Raw genomic sequence first — 17979 nt, 5'->3', positions numbered from 1 at the left:
TATTTCGCTCATCTGAGTAGATATTGTATCTACTATATGTGAGTCTTCACCCAAAAAAGAACCTGTTTTTAAAAACAAATCTCTTCTCCAGTAAACAGGAACTCCTCCTCCATAGGCAGACACATTATGGCAGAAAGAGAAGCTGAGAGGATGGGACCACATGCGTACAGCAAAGGTCTCTGTAGCCGACTTCCTTTAGAGAGACCCAAGGGCAGACAGGCAATGGCCTGGGATGTGGTTTGGACAGATGCAATCCCTCACAATGAAAAGCCCAAATAAGAAGAGTTCTAAGCCTGAGACACTGCTTTAATCTAATCAAAGCTCTGGGTAAAGCAGACACATGCAAGACACTGCCAACAGCCTGTTCAATCAGCCTTCACTTGTATTTAAACGTCTGAGAGTACAGAACACACTCATGACAGTCCCTGCCTATGACACACTAATCATCACCCCGTCTACACATGCTCCCAAAGATGGAAACTCCATTCCCACTTAACCGTGTAAGGTTCCTGGACAGAAGGGGAGCCACACACTAGCTCAAACATTTACACCGATCCTTCCTTCTTATCCTTCAAAACGCAACTCCTTACGTAAAAATACCACACTAAAACTCTTGCTGATGACGACACTGGCTCAGTCGCTCCTTCAGATCAAGTGAAAAAGAGTAGCTAAATCAGTAACCAACTCTTTTATACTGTAGTGGTCTCCTTTCTCCATTACGGACTGCTTCTTAGCTCTTAATAACCGAACTCACATTGCTCTTGCACTGTAAAATCACATACTACATGTTCTTTCCTTGGGTCCTCCCCACTCCACCACACAGTCAAACTCCTACTTGACTTCTCAGTGTGGACACCATTTTTTTCCAGCCATTAACTAGATACACTACTATGATTTCCTACAATAATACTTCCTCTTGCTCAATTACATGTCCTTCCTTTGGTTTCCAAAACCACCCTTTGCACATCGCCATTGCGAGAATTATCATATCGTACTCTACCTGTTTGTAAGGCATCAGCCCTGCCCATCTTTAAGTTCCTCCTAAAGCAAAGATCTTCGCTCCTCAGCATTAGACAGCTCCTACCAGTATCTGGTGTTTGATAGGCATTTAAAAGCATTTGTGAAATAAGTGAGTAGATGCTATGAATACACTCAGATTTAGAAACGGAATTAGAGACGTGTCTTTATAAACAATTAATACATAGTGTTTAACCATTCAAAATCCCTAACCATTCAAAATCCACTAAGCAAGTAGTTCCTTATCTATATCCACTATGACATAAACATTTTCTAATGAAAACAGATGATATAAAATACCTTACCGGTAAAGTTCCAGGCAGAGATGCATCAAAATAAGAAACCAAAGAATTCGGAGGTGCTGCAAAGCATACTTGAGCTCCAGAGAAGAGTTTAGAGTTGGAGGAAATCTGCGCATGAATTTCCAATCCTACTACAGCTGCCCATTTGTGTTCACTAAAGGGAAAGAAAATGGTTAAAAAATGCTACATTTGTCACTGTACATAAGTTCTTATAAACCTATATTTCAAATAATAATCTTAATTGTGTTTTAAATTAAAATTTCATATGCTTATATTTTAAAATGTATCATTTTATTGGTGAATAAATTAAGTGTACCTTATTAGTAAACACTAAGTAAATGTCTCAGTAAATAATAATAAAATCTTATCTTCTCATAATTATTTAGGTTTACTACAAACGCCAGGATTTTAATTCTAGAGAAATGATGTCTAAAGAATAAATTATCATCCATATTTTGTGTTCATTGTTAACAGCTTGTAGCTAGACAGGCAGGGTCACACAGATACCACAGACTACCATGACATGGTATTCCTCAAAACTTGTGCAGAAGAACAGTAAACCATTAGAGGAAACATTTATTTTCCATCCTCCAAGTTACATCCAGTTCTTGAGACCTAAACTTAAAATTCTTTCATTTGTTCATACTTGACTGCTAGCAAATCTTAGTAAATGCTATAAAATGCTATACTAATGTCTCTTATCTGACTATTCCTACTCTGGTGAGCCAGTACTCAGTTCTCTTTGGGGAATTAAAAGTCTTTATTCTTATGTATGTTCCTATTCTTCACTTCTCCTGAGCAATTTTCTGTATTATACAGATTTTTATTCATGTGCATCCAGTTTTGTTTTAAGCATTTCAATGAGAAAAAAATTAATTCCTTTTTTAAAAAAATTTGGAAATAAAGCTTGCAAGTGAGAAGAAAATAAAGAAATTCATAAATTCTGCATGCTCTAACTACTAATTAAAGTAATTCTGCAGTTTCATTGCATGGAAAGAAAATGATCTAGTTTATAAAGGGAATAGAAATGAGATGCTTTGGGACATTTTCCTCTCCACTGAAATACTAAGAAGAATGCCAACCTCAACGAAACAAAACATTAAAAATTTGCCTTATGTTTTGTATTTTATAAGAAGCTTTAAGTCATGTACACTGAAGCAACTAACAGAAGTACAGGATAAGCAAATCTTTACAGTCAGGGAAAGATTTCGTCGGTAGACTACATCCTCCTAGGTCTAGACAAATACGCCCATCATAAAACCAGAGATCTGACTAATAAGACCTCCAATAAACATTAAGCTCTCTTATCCGGGGCTTTGTACAAAGGCTATTTTCTGTCTTTAAATTATTGCTAGCTCGTAGTAACGCCAAATGCCCGCTATATACGTGCCATAGTCTAGTGTCACAGACAACCACACTAGTTAGTAGGACCGCTAGAGGAAACGCTATTTTACACTCGTACGTTGTCCAAACATGCCTATTTTAGGACAGAGGTTTAAGTGTGAGGGTGGAGATGGCAGGCCTGGTTTTGTGTTTTCATTTAGGTTCTGTTGCCCACATTACACAGGTAACCACCCTCCAGTTCACTAAAACCCTCAGGCTGGGCTGCGGGAGCCATTATCTTCGTTCCGCACTTCCACGAGACAGGTATAGGTACGAAGAAAATATACCCTTTCCTCGGCTTCTGAGCCGTGTGGAGGGAAGGCTGAGCCACTGAACTCTGTCTCCTAGCCCAGTTGGATATGGGCCCAATTTGAGAGCCACTTCGGAGGCGGGAACAGTCGTCTATCCACGCTAAAGCCCAGCGTCTTCCAGGGAAACCCGAACGCAGCACGGGTGCCGCCATTGCATTGCCGAAGACCGGGTCAGGTGACCCACCTTCCCTCCGCCGCGAGGCTCTCTGGGAAGCGTAGTTCTGGCAATGCGCCACAACCCTTGTAGGCCTGGACCGGAAGACTACTATTCCCGGCAACCCAACTCAAAAGCTGACGGAAATCTGACGGGGAGGGGCGGAACCAGAGAACTGTGGGTGGGTGAGTGGGTGGGGGTTGTGGGTCCTGTGTGACTCCTCCTAGCGGGGAGTTGGAGAGCTCTGTGGCAGTAGAGCTTGGGCGTGTTTGTGCTTGACAGCTCTTTGAGGGAGAGCCAAGGCTAGGAAGCCTCACCAAGGGTTTTAAATTCAGCTTAAGCCCATGAGTTGAAACAAATGATCCTGACATCACCACAAAGGCTTCCTGGACTCTCAAACGCATTTATTTTCTCTGTCTTGCTCGCACACTTCGTACACAAATTTGTGCATTATTTCAACCGATACTTATTTGTATGCCTGCTATGAACAACCTAGTTCAATATTAGGCAACATTGACATACTAGAAAGCAAGACTTTATGGCTGTTATATTTTATAGACTTGGTATTTTAGGGAGAGAAACATACAGAAAAAAAGTTTAAAAAAATAAATCGTTTTCATGACCGAAAAAAAAATTAAACTTTTATGTGCTTTTTACTTACCATTTTTCTTAGGCAGCATCTGAAACATTTTTTTTTTGTTGTTGTTGTTAGAAAGCTTTGATAGAAAAATGACCTCAGCTCAATGGGTTTCTTTTGGTGTTTGACTTCAGCACTAATCCTGGGCTGGGCTGGGCTGGGCTGGGCTGGGCTGGGCTGGGCTGGGCTGGGCTGGGCTGGGCTGGGCTGGGCTGGGCTGGGCTGGGCTGGGCTGGGCTGGGCTGGGCTGGGCTGGGCTGGGCTGGGCTGGGCTGGGCTCAGTGGTACAGCCTTTGTACCACGTAGAAGGTGCTGCGTTCCACTCTCAGGAAGGCAAAAACAAATAGAGTTTTTCATATCCCTTGTTGAAATTCCAGGTGATTTTTTTTTTAAATTTAAAAACTTAGTCTACAGTAGTCCTCACTTTCACCATCTGATTTTAACTGTTCATGTAGTACCTAACAGCTATCTTTGATTTCAATGGATCCTTGTCTGGTATTCACCACAGTATTTCCAGAGCACAGAGTAGGCACCTCAAGAATATTTGAAGCAGTGCAGTGTGGTGGATGTATTTCACAAATGGGGGCTGTGGAGAGGATATGTTCTTTAGAAAAGAAATAACAAATTGGGGTAGTGGTAAAGGGTACAGTAAAACATCTATTTCTGGGAGATGTGTAAGATGAGATCGAGGGACCTGATAGAGAGTTGGGGATTACTTTGGGGCTTCTGACTTATGTGTCTAGTATAAGGTAAAAAGGAGCCAGAAAACGAACCTATTCTCTGTGGAAACTTGTGAATGCTTGGTTGCCTTGGAGATTTCCAAGCGAAGTAATCCAGTGGAAGTCACTGATGCCCAACTATAGAGAAAGAAAAGATACGTACTCTCCATATTTCACACAGATGCATTTCTGTTATCGATCACTAACCTACAGATTAGACAGCTACATCTTATGATTTGTTTCCATTGTTATTTACAAGAAGTTATGGTATTATGTAATATGGTCCCTCCATTTGGAAATATAACCTGTAAACTGGCCAGGAGAGATAATTCAGTGGTTAAGAGCACTCTCAACTCTTCCAGAGGACCCAAATTTGTTTCCCGGCGCCCATATCCAGGGAGTCACACCTCTCTGTAACTCCAACTCCAGAAGCTGTGACACCATCTTTGGCTTTCTGCAGATCCCACACACAACAATCCCCAAACATGTCTCTCTCATATATACATATAAAAATAATTTTAGGTAATTGTCATTTACTGTTTCTATTTTTTTTTTTTTACTTTTTTATCTACCTCCCATGAGTAATCTGGATTGCGGTAGTAGAAATCCTTTCATATAACTAAAGAAAAAGATGAAAGTGCGTGGAACACAGAGGCAAACATTCCAAAATGTATCTCCTAATTTCTTCCATTCATCCTTCCGGTCCTTGATATACTGGCATCTCTCTTCTGTGTCCCCACGTTTTCTATACTAGCTGTAGTTGGGTTTCCTTTTTCTTCTCTTTTAGCTCCTGGAGTGAGTTTCTGGTCAGTAAAATTGCTTGGGAATGCAATGTTGTTTCATCTTTAATAGGGCTACAGAGGAGAAAGACTGCCTTCTACCCCGCCCCTTGAATACAGTTAGGACACACTGCACTACCTCCCAGGGAGTATTAGAAGAGGTTTTTTTTTCCAAGAATGTGAGGACACCCAAAGAATAGCCTACATTTTTGTACAAAGCCAGATCCAATAGAAACCCAGCCTGATTTCTAAAGCATTATACAATCACATTCTCTCCGTCTTCAAAGGCCTCCACCCTGCCACTAGAGGGAGACAAAACCTATGCATGTAAATGGATTTGCTTCTTTGAACGAATGGGAAGCTTCCAGTGTGGTACATTTTATGTCTAATCATGGCCTCTCGAAGGCCTAGGGAAGCTAATGGTGGGAGTAGGGACTTACCATCCCGTTTTCTGACTTTGTTCTCTATCAAAACTATCTCTCATTTCCAGAAATGCCTGTTGATCTCTTGGTGGGGTCTAGGAGAGGCACTGTTTTCCAGTTACCCCTTGCTCTTCAGGGAGGGCAGTTCTAGCTAATCTTCTTTCATAAGACCATTTCTTGCCTTCTTTCTGAATGCCAAATATGTACCCATCAGAACTCTTACTGACAGACAGCTCTCTGGCTGAGAGAGCTATTTTGGATCCACAACAAGGTGGCTGTCATCTGGAAGACACAGAGATTCTCATTTTCCAGGCACTCAGGAGGTAGCAGGACAGAGTTTCTAACCATATTTTTTCAAGGAGCGTGTCTCAGCTCTTTCCTTCCCAATGTTATTCAATCAATTTTAAAAAAAGATATTTGAGCCAGAGCTGATTTTCAGTTATAAATGAGACTGGTTAGGAAATATGTCTTAAATAAGATAGTTTGTTTGGGTTAGTCTTTTTTGCAAGTCTTGAATGGCCAGAGTTGAAATGGCCTGGTTCACCTCTGTATTTGACTCAACATCTTTTGGTATCTATATAAACACATTGCTTTCTGAACACAAATACCGCTCCCCCATCTAGGTTGTGTTTAATTGTGACCCTTCCCATGATCCTTCATTTTGCTAGGGAGGGGTAGGAAAAGGCACTTTGTGCTAAGATTTGTAACTTCTTCAAGCACCATGTGTTACAGTGTAAGGGGAATAATGCAAGTGGCACAAAGTTTCTGCTTTTTAAGAAGAAGCAAACAGTTTTAATTGCAACATTGTAATTTCAAGTAAAATAAAAAGATAGCTTCTGCTGTCATGGCACTGTGTCTCAAAGTCTATTTGAATATATGTGCAAATCTTAAAACCATGCCAACTAATCTTTTTCTTTAATTAACTATGTTTGTCCTGTGGAAACAAAGGCAATGCTTTAAAAATACCTAGCAGATGAATATAGAAAGCATCCACTGTGGTCTCAGGAAGCTGGATGGTTGTTGTCACAGTGTTTCTTAGTAATGCAGAAGTGAGTTTGATCTCTCAGTTGGCTATTATTTTCTACTTGTTTTTTGGCTATGGAAAGAAGCCCAGTGTTGAAATTCCAGCCATGTGGATAGGAAGGGTTGGTAGTGAAGTTAATTCAAATTCCCTATAAAAAGAAAACAAAATTCATTTAAGATGATGGGCATGTGACAAAACTTGACAAGATCATCTGCATGTAGTGAAAACACTGGAACAAAGGTAGTTCATGTCTTTGAAAAGACATTCTTTAAACACAGAGTTTCGTCTTAGAAAAGCCCTACATTTTAAGATCCAGAGACGTGCCACTGGGGGGAAAACAAGAGACTGGGAATACATGCTTGCTGGGCAGTTGGGAGAACAGGATTCATTTCTTTTTATTTTCCCATTAAAGTCTTGCTTCTGATAAAATACTGATGTGGAGGGAACAGTCACTTTCTCTAGAAGATTGCTGTGGGGCAAAGAAATCTATAACCCTCTCTTCATTCCCGATGCAAGGAAATAGAACACCCTGCTCAGGGCCTTTGTGGAGATGAAATGTCAGCTGGGAAGATGAGGCCGGCACATTGTTATTAGGCCTGGCCTAGGAACTATAATGTTTTTGTGGTCTTCTATCTGATTTCAAGGAATAGCTTGCTGATCTAAAAATATGACTAAACCCTGGAAAGAAACAGGAATAGCGTATCAGCAAAAGTTCTACCTGCATGTATCCTCTTGACTCATCCCATGCTTGAAGGAAGATAACCCTGAGTTGCAAGTAACGAGAGCTAGAAAACCTTAAACTCCGTGTTTCTGCAAGCTGTGGTTTGCACGTGATCGAAGCTCTGCAAGGAACTAAAAAGGCTCTCTATTTTGAGCTTTGGAATCGAGTATTCTAGCCATCAAAGCTAGAGAGTTTGTGAGCATGCATATACACACACACACACACACACACACACACACACACACACACACACACACATGCTTCTAAGCTCCATTTTCATTCAAAAAACAATGCAAAAATAATAACCAGTGGCTATTCTGTTTCAAAAGAGATTATTTTTTGTCTGTCAGATGGCTCTCCTATTTTGGAGCCGAAGGATGATGATGAATAAATGTATATCATTAAAGAACCACTCAACAGGGAAGGCTGGGGAGATGGCTCAGTTGGTAAAGTGTTGTCTTCCCAAGCATGAGGATCTGAGCTTGGAACCCTAGCACCCATGTGAAAAAGCTAAGCACTGTGCTGTGCATCTGTAACTGAGCTGAAGAGACAAACACAGATAGGAGCATCTCTCTTACAGTTTTAGTGAGAGACTACACCTCAAAGTTAAGGTGGACCGTGACTAAATGAGGTTCAGCATTGACCTCTGTCAATAACATATACAACATGTGTACACATGTGCAGGCACAAACACACACAGCCTCACCAGGACACGTGGACTTTGACGAGACCTTTCTTCAGTGAATCAACTCTTCCTCGATCATTGAGGGGGAAGTACCCCGCCTTCCACTGGATGGTAGTGGTACCGAAGGGAACAGAACAGCTTATCTCATTGTCTTGCTAGATAATTAGCGTCATTACTTGTGCATATCTGAACTGGCACCTCTACCTAGGCTGCCCTTGAACCAAGAATGAATGAGCTGCCCAAAACAATAGGTCTGAACTCTTGGTGACTGGGCCTTCAGTTTCACCACAGTTTAGTATATAACTATTGAGAGAGGCAGCATTGTGCTTCATGGAAAAGTGCTGTATCAGTTAAAACCAAGCAGCAACCAAATGACAGAACTACTGGGATAAATTCAGAGAGAGGGGAGAAGGGGGAAAGTTTCCAGCGATTGATGAATTAAGAAGGGATAGGGGAGCATAGACATTATTTGTGTCTCCTTGGAGCCTGACTCTAGAGTCTGATTCAACAAAGAGATTGAATGATGGCCCAGCAGTGATTTCAAATGGACGTTATTCAACCATTTAGATCAGTTTTGCTACTAAAAGGTATTTTCACTCCTCTCCACATAGAGAAGAAATTATGTTAAGGATGGAACCAAATACTGTAGATTTCAGACAACGAACAGACTTAAAAACACATAAATTGTCTCTCTGGCAAACAGTAGTTGCATTTTAGTCTAATATTTACTTGTATCCATTCTGTAAAGTTGTTTTGTTTTAAATTATTGTTGCTGTAGTATACGGGTCTGATCCCTCTGAAGAATATTTTACATTGATGCATAACCCATGGTTTTTTTTTTAAAGTTTATACAGATTTATTAAATAACTTTATTATCTTTCACTTACCACAATGGAACTCATAAAACCTTGAGCAGTGTTATCATGATTTACGTACCCCAGTTTGACACTTCACAATATGTCAGAGTTGAGTGACCATCACCGATGTCAAAATGAAGAGTGTGGAGGTTAGAAAATTTTTGCCTTGCTTAGTTTTCTAGGGAGAGCATTATTTTAGACAGCCTCCTTATGACACTTGTAGTAGCTAACCTGGTGGCTCTCTATGAGGCTTGCAGTTCCTAGAACAGTGGTCCCCTCTGGCACTTACAGTGCGTTCTCGTCTCAAGGAAGAACGTAGGTATTTTTATGTTGGTATACATTTTCTTACTTCATATCTTCTTCTTAAAACTTGTGCTAAGCTTATCCAACACAGATGCATGAATACGTGAAGTATCACTTCAGAGTGATAATACCCCTTATCAAATGCATTGTGCTGTGTGTGTTAACAGAAATGCTTCTCGAAGTTAAAAGAGAAGTTGTAGTGTGTACTTTGGTCAGATTTGCATAGCACCATAGAAATCCAATGTTGTGTTTCCGTTTTCTTCTTTGAAAAAAAAAATATTGTTACTCATTTTCAATTGTCAAGAAACAGCAAGCTTGGAAGTGGTAATTTTCACTCTGTCTGAAATGTAATTTGGCAAGACAGGCCAAATTACAGAAAATCAATTAGTTTCTGTTACAAGAGTTGAGTATCGGAGGGCTCTTCTGCCTCTGGTTACTGCAGCTGAGGTCTGTGTGGCCGCAGAGGATTTCTTTGAAGAAAACTACTCAGAATTCTTTTTTTACTTTCTGGGGCAAACCCTGATGGTATCTGGACACTTAATCCTTGTCAATTAAGATGGAGGCGGAAATAAATTTCTTCCTTGAATTACTTTCTCTCTTCCTGCAGTTTTAGGCCGCATGCTGTTAGAAGAGCAGTTAACATTTACTTCTATTAAAATTCTAAGTCTATAATCTGGGCCTTTCTGTATACAGCAGTGGCTGCAGTGGTACCAACATGGGCTCTTGTGTCAGCCTGCTCTACACCAACAACACTCCCCTTTTGATACAAAAATCAGCCAATAATTTGACCAAGTACATCTAGGACCAGTGTTTAGTGTTTTTAATGGCACTTTTTATGTATTTATACTCGAACATGCCTTTCTGGAAAGATAAACATTGCTCCCCTCCCCAAATTCCTTTTGCCCTTTTCTTTTATTCAAGGATTTTTGTCAAAAATATTTTATTTTATTTTATTACTAAATAATTTTCTTGTATTACATCCAGGGAAACCCAAGAGATTTAAAAACAGAACTCTCTCTCTCTCTCTCTCTCTCTCTCTCTCTCTCTCTCTCTCTCCTCTAGACCAGGGCGGCCATAATCGGAAAAATCCTTAATTAACCTTGACTTTCACTTAAAATAAGGTGTGGAAATAAAAAAAAAAATCTTTCAACGAGTTGTGAACCAACACAAAACTTGTAGTAAGCAAGTTATAACTCCTGTGTTATGTGGGGCCCATAATTAGCTTTTTAAACATCAAAACACTTTTAAAAAACAGTCTCGCATGTTGAATTCCAAGCATGGCACTGCTTTTTGTAGAGGGATCTCTGCAAAATGCACGTTTATTTATAGATTACAAGTGACTCAAAGATGTTCCAATAAAAAAGAAAATGACACTCTGGAGTCTTTGTTCAGGCTGTTTGGGGCTGTCTTGGAATGTTCAATTTACTCCAAGGGATTGGTTTTAATCTTCTACAGGAAAAGGAATTTCATAAATTGAAATTGTTGGCCAGATGGAATTTCCTGATTAATTTTTTAGTGTTTGGTATTAAACATAATAATGAAAAAGGGAGTTCTAAGAGTAAACCCGATTAACATTTCATAAAATTTATTGCTCTAAATATGGCTTACCCTTCATTTTACAGTTGCTACTGGCTGCCTCCGTACAGAACCTCATTGTACTTTGAAAAATCGATCATGGTCAACTTACTTCCTCCCTCCTTCCCAGATCTTCCCTTCTTTCTGCTGATCTTCTTTTGGAGATTTATACAAATTCATCGAATGCCTACAAGGCAGTAAGTGCCGTTTTAGGGCTTGATTGGTCTCCCTCTTTATGTATCTTGTTAGAAAGAATGCTTTCAGTAGTTCAGGGTAGCTCTAATGGAGGCTCTTTGTTGTGAAAATCCTTAATCCCACCTATGGTCACACACTGGGATAGATATTTATAAAATTGCCCTTTGTGAATTTTTCTTTTCCTATTTACCATTTTCCTATGACAGTCGGAGTTTTCCTTTCTTTCTGAAGCTCAGTACATTCATTTGAATTTGCAGGAATTGGAAGATGGAGATTTTGAAAAGAAAAACCTATCCTCCTAGACTGTGAGATTGTTCAAGGATAGTGATTGCCTAGCTTCTTTGTCTGTGGCCTTTCTGTTCTGTACTATTTGTTACAGGTCGTCATCTCTGCCCACTGCTCTTGGGAACTATTTTCCTGTCCCCAGTGCCTCCTCCTCGGTTAGGGATTGCTGAGCTCAACTGCTGTTTAATTCAAGGCTAGCTACATAACTCATGTGGTTCATTGAAAATTTAAAATTCAGAATGCTATGCAAATCACAGCAGCACAGCATTGAGCCAAACAGGGGCCTCTTCCAAACATAGGTGCACATATGCAAACGCATGAGTTACAAGCCCAACTTTAGACGCACTCCTCCTCAGCTATGGTTTATCCAGTACATGGGAAGGGACTCTCAGACCCAGATAAGATCAGTTAGAGCCTCTCTCTCATCCTTCTCTTCTTTATTTGTACCAAAACTAAGGAGGAAAAAGAAAACTTGCCTAACTATGTAAACTGGGGGACTTGGTGTGAAGAAAGCCACTGATGCACAGAACATGTATCCTTCTGAAGACAGAAGAAAGAAACTAAACTGGCCAGGCAGTGTATGGGCAGGGACCTCAGAGATGAACAATTCAGTGTCCTCGTATCTTGCCCTTGACAGCCAGTTCCAGCTTGGCAGAACCTGGGACTGTCTTTGGTTCAGACGGCAGGAAGTGCCCAGAGGCTCTGCTTCCTGCTCTGTTGCTTACTTTTTATCTTCTTTTGCACAGCAACTTTAACAAGCATGGCTGCCTAGAAGCACTGGCTCTGGCGGGCGTGCCTCAAACCCCAGTGTAGACCAGGAGTGGAGAGATGTATTAATACCTGGTGGGTAGAGTGCCTGGCCTGGCCTGCTCACCCTGCCCTCATGCTTCAGCTCAGTAAAGGAACACCCCTGTCTTGGAGCCCACTCCTGCTATACAAGAAGTCCGATCACTTCCTTTTTCCTACACTTTCACCAATATTAAAACTCCTCCTGATTGACCCTTCCTCTGTTTTGTGGGACGAATGACCCAGAAGGCCCTGACCCAGTGAGACTATGTTGGCCATTGTTTATAGGCATTCTAGTTCCTCAAGCTTTTGATTTCCTGAGGTGGGAGGACCTCTGTCACAGTTGAGGACTCCCTCATTGCCCTCCACAAGAGTATAACTCCCTTGCTATCTAAGACATGTGTAGGAATTTTCAGGAATTTCATTGTCCCAAAATCCCGTCTAAGATCGTGATAGGCTCCTGGTCTTTCTGCTGACCCATCCCTTGGTATCCACTAGCTTTAGGGCTCTGGGGAGTGGAACAGATGACCCTGGGAACATGCTCTAGTTCCTAGTCAATAGTCAGACTCCCAAAGATTGACTATCTGTAACTGTCCGTGTTACAGTCTATTTGAATTGCAGAAGCATGCTTACTGTTACTTTCCCTCAGATTAAAACAGCAGTCATTTGCTTGGGGGTTTAATAGTGTAGTAACCAGCAATATAAGAAAAGAAAGCCTGTCTATCCAACGCTGACCAACAGGTGAAGAAAAAAAAATATTCCAGCTACAAAATGCTTTTGAGTCCTTCCCTAGGGGAAAGTGCACTGAGGCCCAAACCAAGGCTTCACGCCCCCCACCCTACCCCCAGGAGTCCCTGTCCCTTTCTCCTTCTCCAAACAGTATGAATCTCAAGAATGTTTTAAAAGAGGAGTCAGGAAATACCAGTAAGTAAGTAAGGTTGGCTCCCGGGAGACCACTTGACAGGCATTCTTCTGGGAGCTCATTGTAAAGGCAATTTTAGGGGCACAGCACAGTTTCCAGAGACTATGATCCTGGTATTTCATGAGGTTTTTATTTAATGACCATATTAGACTCTCTCTCTCTCTCTCTCTCTCTCTCTCTCTCTCTCTCTCTCTCTCCCCCCCCCTCTCTCTCTCACACACACACACACACAGAGACAGACAGACAGACAGACAGACAGACAGAGACAGAGACAGAGAGAGGCAAAACAACAGGTATCCAGTAAATAAAGATGTTAAAGAAGTTTAAAATATATAACAGGAAATTACTTTCTAACTTAATATGTTGATGCTTAAGGGGAATTTAGGCTGCTTTGTGCTATTACAAGTATGTTATCTTGTTAATTATTTGATTGATCTGATTTTTTTTAAAAGACCTGCCTTTCATTCTATCTCTGCATGTGTGTCTGTGTGTGGGTATGTTCGTGTGAGTGTAGACGTTCAAATGAGGCCAATAGAGGGCAGTAAGTTCCGTGAGGCTGCAGTTACAGGTAGTTGAGATGGACCTGACATGGGTTCTCTGTGAGAGCATCAAGTTCTCTTAGCTGCTGTGCCGTGTCCTTGGCATTAGTTGACCTGCTGCTTTGAGATAGGGGCTTTCTCTACAGCCCAGGCTGACTTCGAGGTCGTCACGCTCTTGCCTTCGGCCTCCCGAGTTCTGGGGTTGCAGGCATGTACCACTCCACCTGACTTTTATTTTTAAAAGATTTTTGCTATGCTTCCCAGCTTGATCTGAGACTGGTGGACTCATGTGATCCTTCTGCCTCAAGTGTCTTAAGGTAAAATATACATAATTTCCTAGTTACTGTTCTGTTGCTGTGAAGCTACACCATGACCAAGGCAGTTTACAAAAGAAACAAATACCCCACAAAATATACGAGGTATATTAATTACTATAAGAAAGTTTGGCATTGGTTATTCATCCTAATACCCAACTTATTATTCTCATACACATTGCTTTAGTTACTCTGTCCTTTGAATTTCCATGTACATTTTGGAATCAGCTTGTCAGTGCTAGAAAAGTAAGTTTTGGGGAAAAATAATAATTCCTCCAATATACTTGAAATTTAGGATCATAGATACAGAGTGGTTTGCTGCAGTATAAATCTGAGCAACTTTATCATTCCACGGAAGATGTTTTGTAAAATAATCACTTTTCTGACAACTTGTAATCGAGGATGTGGGCTCCTGCAAGTGAAAACTGCTAGCTTCACAGCGTGTTCCTAGAACCCTCGAGACCTCTCTTTCTCTAGTCCCGGCTGGGTTAATATCCAGACGCAGCCTTTGTGCACTGCCTCAGAGGTGAGAGATTGATATGTATCATAATGACGGCTTTCTCTCACATTAATATCTCCCATCTTTTCAACTGGATACACTTAAGCCTTTTATCGCCTAAGTGAAAACAAGATGAAACAAAGGTGAGAAGCATTGGTCCGGAAGTGCGAGCAAACCTGAAAAGGCAGTCCCTGAGGAACGGCTCCTCTCTACACGGGTCCAGAAACATACGGCCATATGCCTTTCTGGAACTTTCCCAAGACAGTCAGAGGATCAAAATTATTTCTTCATAGCCATTATGCAGTGTCACATCTTACAAAAGCCAAAGGAATAAATTCCAGACATGCAGAACACATATCCCTTCAACCTCTCTCAGGCAGTCTGTCAACGCTGCAGTATTGATGCGCAAATCCAAAAGGGCAGCCAGAGCCTTAAGACTTTTTCTGCTTCACTGTTCCTTACGGGCCAGCCTCCTAGTACAGTGGAATGAGAAAGCCACAGCCAGGCTTTTGTCCTGTACAGGGCCTTCCCTATGCAGGCACTTTGGGACTAGAAAAAGAAACAGAGGCAAGGGTATAGAGGGGAGATATAGTTAGACAAAGCGGGAGAAAGAAGCCATACATCCAGGGCTCTCCAGGAAAGGCTGTAGCACAGAAATCTGACATGGCTGCCATCTGGCCCTTAACTTGGGTCAAATGCAGACTCCAGTGCGTTTCCCCTTCTCAACCCTCCTTTCTTTCTCTTCCTCCCTTATGGTTTGTCCTCTACAGCTGAATGCTTTAGAGTTCTTTCTCTTTTAGAAACACCACGACTCCTGTCAAATCCCAGTTTAAGCTTTTCAGAAAGGCTCTGAAGCTGTCATTTCGGTAGCCGAGATCAACAATCTGTCATGTACTGTGGCTTTTTCAACTGTCTGCTGGAGACCTCCACCTGGATATCCTGCAGACACTTTGAAATTAATATGTCCACAACTTCAGCAGCTTCCTTCCTGGAATTCAACACGCCCTCCCGGGACTCTTATTATATGTTTCTCTGTTGATGCTAAGCCATTTCCAGTCACTGCGCTATAAAGATGGAAATTCTTTCTGATCCTTGCTTCTTCTGTACTCCGGTTACTAAGTGGAGGTCATACATGTACCCGGAGCGTGGGCTTGGATTCTAAGTGAAACTCTGGATAGAATGGCTTGGGGTGTTAATGAGACAGTTGACTGGGTAGTTGAGAGCCAGTGGAGTACACCAGTCTAGAAGCCTAGAAACTGCAGCTCTAGCCCATGGGAGATGCAGGCAGGAGAATCAAGAGTTCAAGGTCATTCTTAGCTATGTACTAAGTTAAAAGGCTAGCCAGGATTACACAAGATCCTATCTCGCTTAACCTCCAAAACAAACAAATACCCCACAAAATATACAAGGTACATTAACTACTTATAAGAAAGTTTGGGGGTTGGGGATTTAGCTCAGTGGTAGAGCGCTTGCCTAGCAAGCGCAAGGCCCTGGGTTTGGTCCCCAGCTCTGGAAAAAAAAAAAAAAGAAGAAAGTTTGATGTTGGTTATTTATTCTGGTACCCAACTTATTATTCTCACACACATTGCTTGAGTTATTCTGTTCTTTGAATTTTGTAATCGGCTTGTCAGCTCTATAAAAGTAAGTTTCGGGAATTTTGATTGAGACTAGGCTGAATCTATAGACTAATTCAGGGAGAGAGCTTTCTTCCAATGTTGAGCCTTGCTTAACTTACTTACTTCCTCAATTTTGTTCTAAAATGGCTTGTAGTTTTCCGAGCGCATGTCTTATATAGTTTCTTGCGTTTATCTGATAGCACCTTATGTTCCTCGTGATACTTAAGTGATGATGCTTTAATTTTGTCATTGTCTTTTACTATTACGTGGAAACACAATAGATATTTTGCACTTTGATTTCATTTTCAATGTTGATAAAAATCACTTAATACTTTTATTATTAACAGGGTTAATTTTGTTTGTTCCTCTTGACTCTCGGTACAGGCTTTTCTTGTTTTGTACTAAGTAGAAGCTCTAGCTTACGGTTAAATTCAACTGGTGGTAATGTTGTGCATTCTCACTTCCTTTGTATGTTGTTCGGGCCTCTCCCTGGCGAGGCCAATCAAGAGCTGCATGCCCTGGTCCCCAGCTTCCATTCTTGGAGTGGCAGGGCTACTCTACGCCATGTGCCTGTGCAACTTGGCCACCCGACCAGGAGTGCTGGGAACTCAAACCCAGGGTCTTCGGTTTGCTAGGCTGTCACTGTCTCTGCTAAGCTAAAGGACTCAGTTTTAATTTTTTCTTAATCTTAAGGGGGAAAGCTGTTTCAGTACATTTTGGTCAAGTCAATTACCAGATCCGTGTGTGTGTGTGTGTGTGTGTGTGTGTGTGTGTGTGTGTGTGTGTATGTGTATTTCCATCCCATACCATTTTCTCTCAGCTTAAAAGGGACTTTCTTTAATATTTCTCAGTAAGCTCTTCTGTTGCTGAACCATTTGCGAACAGAATTAGCATGGCAAAAAGGTGCTTTCATTATTAAATGGTGGTGGGGGAGGGCCTGAGTATGGAATTCTAGGCTAACAGCTGTATTTTTTTCCACTTGTCTTTAATTTAAAGACATTGCTCTAATGTCTTCTGACTTCCGTTGCTTCTGACAAAAAAGTTGTTGTATTTCTTATTGTTCTACACGTAGGATGCCTTTTATCTTCTGGTTATTTTAAAGATTTTTTTTTCTCCTTATCTGATTTTAAGAAATCTTTTAATGCTCCTTGTTTTTGAGATTGATTTAACCTTTTGTATCTATGAATGTATTGGCTTTAGCAAGTATGAGAGCATTTTGGCTATTTCTCCAAGCAACTTTTAATGAATTAAAAGATATATATATCTTTTAAAACAGCTCAACTGTGCTTTAAATTATTTTTGAATCAGGGTCTCACTGTGTAGCCTAGGCTGACCCTGAATATGTCATCCTCCTGCCTCAGTTTACCAAGTACTAGGATTGTAGGAATTGTATCACAATGGCTGCCTGTTTTGTTGTTTTGTTTTGTTGTTTTCAGCTTTACCTTTTCAATGTAATTTTATTTGGATAGTTTCTGTCATTATATAATTCAAGTCTTCTAAACGTTTCTTCTACAGTGTCTCATCTGCCATGAGCCCCGTTCAGGGCACTTTGTGTCAGACATTTTTATCAATAAAATCTGTGAAGAAAAGAACATCACTCCCCAGGTGGATAACCTAAGTCCTGAAGAAGTTTTCCACAGTGCTACTTAGTGTTATTTGATGTAGTAAGAGTTTCGGTTTCTTTAAAAACTCAGTTTCGTTATGTGGATTTGCTTTTGTTTTAGTCTCAGGGGTGTGGTATGGGCTGCTTCAGTTTGTCCCCAACTGATAACTGTGATTGTCTCATGTTCTAGGGGAGGGTGTGAATTTTTTTCCCCAGCTACAGATAGTTTACGCTTGCAATTCTGAGGACTCTTGAGAGGATATAAATGGGAGAGCCCTGAGAGGGCCTGTGAGGGCTGCCACTCTCCCTGCTTCTGCTGTTGCTGGATTGG

At 41.0% G+C, this 17979-nt stretch overlaps 1 protein-coding gene across 3 annotated transcripts in view; it reads right to left on the bottom strand.

Moving 5' to 3' along the window:
- Window positions 1-3190, bottom strand: part of Gatb (glutamyl-tRNA amidotransferase subunit B) — a 71010-nt gene extending 67820 nt beyond the window's left edge. For all 3 annotated transcript variants that reach the window (XR_015665528.1, NM_001399231.1, XM_087627137.1), the window contains 2 exon segments: window positions 2990-3190; window positions 1323-1473 (listed from right to left, as the gene is read on the bottom strand). Coding sequence is in view for 2 of the 3 variants with exons in the window: in NM_001399231.1 (NP_001386160.1) it covers window positions 1323-1473; window positions 2990-3165 (327 nt within the window). In the remaining variant the exon portion in view is untranslated.
- Window positions 3191-17979: the final 14789 nt, after the last annotated feature.

This window comes from Rattus norvegicus, chromosome 2 (genome assembly GCF_021556685.1).
Source record: "Rattus norvegicus strain SHRSP/BbbUtx chromosome 2, alternate assembly SHRSP_T2T, whole genome shotgun sequence".
Lineage (NCBI taxonomy): Eukaryota > Metazoa > Chordata > Mammalia > Rodentia > Muridae > Rattus > Rattus norvegicus.
The sequence above is the reverse complement of the archived record's forward strand: the minus strand, read 5'-3'. Positions and strand labels throughout refer to the sequence as shown.